Here is a 5,571-nt window from a genome sequence, read left to right on the forward strand (position 1 = left end):
AGTTGTGCGTTTTTTTAGAAGGGGACAGCAGCAACAGCACTACGCGTACACGCACACACAGGCAGCGAGCGCTGCAACAACTGGAAAACAGCAGGTTGGTGTGTTGGTAGCGAAACAATATTATTGTTCACCGTACCGTTTGTCCGTGCAGTTCGCAGCCGTGCCCAGTGTCACCATTGTTTCCACTCGCCAGCAACAAAGGGGGAAAAAGTGCAATGTTGTGAATGAAAATCATCTGCAATCGGTGTGAGGAAGTGAGCGGATCGAAAAAAAAAAAGAAAGGAGTTGCGCTCCCCCACGCCCCCGTCAACCGACCAACCCAAGACCAGGTGCGTTTGTGGGGTGAAAGCAGGCAGATAAGCAGAGAGAGAGGAAGCTGCTGCTGCAGTTCTGTACAGTTTCGCGAGTTCGGAGTGCACATTGCATCTCGGTTTTTGTTGTACTCCCCCCCCCCAACTCGGTTGCTCCGTTGGGCTCGATAGTGACTGCATCGAGTGCATTACTTTCCCGTGTGCTTCGTTGTTTTCGTTCGTTCAGTCCCCATCCAGTGCAGTGTACGGAGTGGTTGCTGTGTGTGTGTGTGTGTGCGTGTTCACGGACGGTGCGCGACCTCTTACCACGGGCGGGTGTGATTTAGCGAATGGTAAGGAGGGGTAGGAAGGCATGTGGACGGGATTTTGCAACTGTAAAAACAACAGCTCACCCACACGACGACGGTGCAATCGGTTGCTTTTTGTTTGCCGTTTGGTTGAATGCACCGCGGACACCAACCAGCGTGACCTACAAGTGCGGGAGGGGGGGGGGAGAAATCGTGCCCACCCCACCCCAGCTGTGAGCCGTGAGAAGAAGAAGAAGCATGAAGCAAACAGGCGTAAAACGGTAACACATTGCCAATCATCCTGCGTTATCCTTGACCGCAGACCATCGACGAACGGAGGCACGGTTCCGTTTCACTGAACGATTAGTCATCGGCAGCACGAGGAAGAGCGGTGGTGGTAGTACCCCGTCATCGTCGCCCACAAGTAGCGAGACAAATTTGGAGCTTTCCGAAAATGGCCACACGATGGTGATGGCGTGTGGTCATGAGGTGACCAATTCAATCTACCCCGATTGCACGAGGTGTGTGTGTGTAATTGCTCCGTCCGGATTGAGAAGGTTACTACGGCAGTGTGTGGAATCCCCCCCTCTCCCCGCCCTGCGTTCTCGTTCATCATTGCATCGCACGAGCGGAACTTCCCTTCCCCGAAGCGTACAGAGCGCAGAGCGTGAGGGGTGGTGACAACGAACCTGACGAACACAGTGCAGGGCCGGGATGCGAGCAAATGGAGCAGAGCGAGGGTAGTAGGCGAGGGTTGAATTTATGAACCTTTGCTTGACCGTGGGGTGCAGCTAGCCGGAACGACATCATCGACCGAATGGAGCGAGCTGCCGAGGGACACACACACACGCGCGCGCGCTCCTCGAATGCTTGATTGTCGGACTGGAATTGTATCACCTCTCAACCACGACGACGATGAAGATGGTCAAAAGCGATCGGCGAGATTCCGCTACTATGACCCACCCGTTTACAGCACGACGAACAAGCAAGCCATCTCGGCCATCCCACGCCTGCTGGACGCGTAGCGTCACACACATCCTTCCCTTCAAAGCCGGCATAGCGGAAGGATAAGAGCAAAACAAACTAAGAGCGCGCGGTGCTGTAATAATTAGCATGCCGTGTACCGTAAAGAAGGCAATATAAACAGCACACACACACACGCCCGCACGGACACGCACATACACCAAAAAGGGTGCGCCTTGCCCGAAAGGGGAGTTATGCGTATTTGAATGCACCACGCTTGGCCACAGCTACAGTGCCAAAGGGGCGAGCCCACCCGTCGATCGCAATGACACAAAGTCGTGCTGTTGCTAGGTCCAAAATGTCACCGAATTGACTGTGTCCTGGCAGTAGGCCACCGTCGCCATCAGGAGCAAAGTAAAGTAAAGCAAAAAAATAGTATGCAGGGCGCCGCCTGCTACGCCGTTGGTGTGATGGCGTTCAATTAAATTGATTGCTACTGAGCGTGGAAGCCGTTCCGTCCCAGTTCGGTCGTTGGACGGCACCGATTGGACCGATATTCGATTCCAGGCGTGGGTCGATGTTATTCTACGCCACGCCAGAATGCAAAGAGGGATGAAATTCGTTTGCCATCCTAGACCCGGACAAGAATAATGATTTTGATTGAAAACATATTTGACTGTTTTTTTCCTCCTCCGCCGAAGGGTGCGGCGAAGGATCGCATATCAAATTACACGACGATAAGCGATGGTAACAAGCGCTGATAAGGAGGAAGTCGATAAAGCGTTTTTTCTGTTTTGTTTGTGACGTAAGTGAAGAAATGTTTGAAAAGTCCGGAAACACAGGTTTTTTTGGGGGGTTTGAAGCGTTTTAACTTGAATAGTTGTAACATTGTAACGAATTGTTGTTATCTGCCGGCAGATTGCTTATCAAAAAGCGGTCTCGTTAAAAAACCAAAAACAAACCCTCCAACGGTTGAAAACGGAAGCCATCCGCGTGATTAAGAAGTACATTAAAAATGTCTTAATTTATTGAGGGAAAAAACAAATATTTTTATAATTTTTAATTTTTTTTATTTAAGCTTCCTATCACTGGTTTAGATGGAGCGTTTCATTTACACGAGGAAACGACGCGCTTATTTTTTGGCCTTGAGTTGCCAGTTAGAAAACTACCATCGACCTTTACTTTAACAGCCCTCTCGACCGTCGACCGAACCGCAAAGGACAAGGCCACGATGGAAAAACGGTTACTGGCCACTAATCGGTGCATTATTTGCACCAAATAGAGGCCGCTGCATCACCATTTCTAGGGAAAAAAACCTCGAACGGCGTAATTGCTCCACACGCATCTGCGCGGGCAAACTTTCTGCAAACGTCGATTCGATTTGGGATGATAACAAACCTTCTCTCTTCGTGCGCGCAGTGTGTGTGGGAGGGGGGGGGGGAGAGGCGGTGCACATTGTAACGAAAAGGAAATCACATCGAAGTAACCAAGAAAGTGGAACACAACACACCGCCGTTAACGAAGAACACAACTCCCATCGCAATAGCGGGCCTCTCCATGGCCCAATAGACGGTGGTCCCCCCTTCCTTTCTCGTTGCAGTTGAACGGTAGAGGAAGGGTTTAAAACACACACACACACGCACACAAACGCTCATGTGTGCCGCAGTGGCCGTTTCACGATGTGCAGCACGAATCGGTAAATAAAATCGAAAGTCAGCGAACTTCACTTGACCGGCTGATCGGGCACGGGTTGATTAGACACGGTAACGCTTCCTTCGGCCAAAGTGGATCAGCTGTTTATGAGTGTGTGTGTGTGTGTGTGTGTGTGCGTGCTTTTTTTTATTAGTGCTGGTATGTTTGAACCCATCGCGATCGCACGCAACGAACGTCACGCAATCGGACGCCGTGCCGCTGTTAAAGTACACGCAAAGCCACCAGTATTGCGGTCAGAGTGGTCGCGCTAATGGTGCCTAGGTGTACGCGTAATTTATGACTCATTCGTACGCGCGATCACTTTCGATCGCGCGGGTGATAGCGGTGAGAGAGGAGGAGCAGCAGAGGAGAAGATTCACTTTTTAAAAAAGCATATTGTGATAATGGAACACGAGCATTTGGAAGATTGTACTATGCCACCGACCCTGCACACGCACCAATCGCTGTTATCAACTTACTAACCGAATTTTGTCCTTTCTCTCTTTCTCCTCCTCTTCTTTTTCAGTGGTTGCATCGTGCCACAACACTGTGCAACAGAACAGTGGGTGGAACAGTGGGTCCAAGTTGCATCACCGTGGCCGTTCGGTTCGGTGTGTCTGCTGTCTGTGTTAAGATCGCCCGTTCCCGTACCTTTAGAAGCCAGCAGCGATGGAGGATTACAAATTTCTGTTCAAAGTCGTCCTGGTGGGCAACGCGGGCGTCGGCAAAACGTGCCTGGTGCGAAGGTTCACCCAGGGGCTCTTTCCGCCCGGCCAGGGTGCCACGATCGGGGTGGACTTTATGATCAAAACGGTCGAGGTGGACAATCAGAAGATTAAGCTACAGATCTGGGACACGGCCGGCCAGGAGCGGTTTCGTTCGATCACGCAAAGCTACTATCGATCCGCGTCCGCCCTCATACTAGGTAAGTGACACTAAAATGTCCATATAAAAACACTGAACTGTAATAACGCTTTCTGCTAATGCCGTTTTTTGTTGTTGTTTTTCTTCAGTGTACGACATTAGCTGCCAGCCCACGTTCGACTGTCTGCCCGACTGGTTGCGCGAAATACAGGAGCACGCAAATTCGAAAGTGTTAAAAATTCTCGTCGGCAACAAGACGGACCGGGACGATCGGGAGATACCGCAGGAGGTCGGGGCCGAGTTCGCGAAACAGCACGGCATGTACTTCCTCGAAACGTCCGCCAAGCAGGCGGACAATGTGGAGCGGCTGTTTTACGATATTGCGGCAGTACTGATTGAGGTAAGCGACCTCACCCTTTTCGGGTGTTTCTTGTGCCTTTCACTAAAAGCTGTGTTCCTTCGCGTTCCATTGCAGCAAGCCCGCACGAAAGAGTTTACGCTGCGCAGTGAAACGAGCGTCCTGACGAATCTCTCCCAAAAGACGATCTACCATCCGAGCTGCTGCAGCATCGGCGATCGGAACCACGCGCGCAGCAGTAGCACCAGCGACGCACACTACTCGGACAGCTCCGGGCCGGGCAGCATCGGCAGCAATAGTGGTAATTTTATCACCCAGCAGTAAGCGCTTGCAGCGAACGAAAAACAACAGCAAAGCAGCAAAAACAAGTAAAGATACCTTGAGAAGCCCAGGACAGGGGGGGGGGAACGATTCTGCTCCCCATTTTGCTGCCCGGTGTGCAATATCCGTCGGGAAGCTGTATGTGTGTGTGTGTGGGAAGGTTCGAATCAGCACAGCTCCCGCATTGGGAAATATTACAAGGGAGTTTCAAGGAGTTCTCAAAATTTTCGGACATGTTGCTGACTCTTTATTGCGGGACGTTTAACCCCAATCCAATAGGAATTTCCAATATTGCTGTTCTAAAAGCCTTTTAGAACAGACAACATGGAAATTCCTATTGGATTCACTAACGTCACAGTTCACTTCCTATAAGAAAGTGTCAAAGAAGTGTTCCAAAATTTTGAGAACCCCTTGAAAAACTCTGTAATCATGCGCACAAACAGACAAACACAACCACTCACACACACACACACACACAAAAGACATGAGATTTTTCAATGGTACCAAAAAACAACTACCAATAAAGGAAACCGTTTCGCGTGTGCTTCTAAGCTCAGCTAAGTGAAGCGACACCGAAAACACAACACTGTGGCTGGGATCTAAGGGGGTTTGCGCAATGAAGGGAGCCGGCGGGTCGTTGATATAAGATGTAAGGTTTTAGACTATGTTCCTGTGTTAATTTTAGCGATAAAATAAATGAATTTACAGAAAAAAAGACCCAAGCTGGGGCTGGTTTCTTTCCGCAAGCGTAGAAAAGAACGTCAACTCACGCGGA

General features: G+C 50.2%; 1 protein-coding gene across 4 annotated transcripts; it reads left to right on the forward strand.

Annotated features, from left to right (window-relative positions):
- The first annotated feature begins 108 nt into the window (after positions 1–108).
- Positions 109–5,513, forward strand: LOC120898168 (ras-related protein Rab-30). 4 transcript variants are annotated; one of them, XM_040303634.1, is made up of 4 exons: positions 109–329; positions 3,780–4,178; positions 4,267–4,517; positions 4,593–5,513. In XM_040303634.1, exons 2-4 carry the CDS (start codon positions 3,923–3,925, stop codon positions 4,797–4,799), a joined length of 714 nt encoding a protein of 237 aa, XP_040159568.1. In that variant the 5' UTR covers positions 109–329; positions 3,780–3,922; the 3' UTR covers positions 4,800–5,513. The 4 variants fall into 4 exon arrangements, with proteins under 4 accessions (XP_040159568.1, XP_040159569.1, XP_040159571.1 ...); XM_040303635.1 differs by lacking the exon at positions 109–329 and adding an exon at positions 350–643; XM_040303637.1 differs by lacking the exon at positions 109–329 and adding an exon at positions 3,016–3,257.
- The last annotated feature ends 58 nt before the right edge of the window (positions 5,514–5,571 follow it).

Source organism: Anopheles arabiensis, chromosome 2 (genome assembly GCF_016920715.1).
Source record: "Anopheles arabiensis isolate DONGOLA chromosome 2, AaraD3, whole genome shotgun sequence".
NCBI lineage: Eukaryota > Metazoa > Arthropoda > Insecta > Diptera > Culicidae > Anopheles > Anopheles arabiensis.

Excerpts from the sequence above, each read along its gene's own strand:
- LOC120898168 (XM_040303634.1), top strand. The coding sequence starts at position 3,923 with ATGGAGGATTACAAATTTCTGTTCAAAGTCGTCCTGGTGGGCAACGCG. Across the intron at positions 4,179-4,266 it reads CGCGTCCGCCCTCATACTAG|TGTACGACATTAGCTGCCAG; the intron begins GTAAGTGACACT and ends GTTTTTCTTCAG. Across the intron at positions 4,518-4,592 it reads TTGCGGCAGTACTGATTGAG|CAAGCCCGCACGAAAGAGTT; the intron begins GTAAGCGACCTC and ends GTTCCATTGCAG.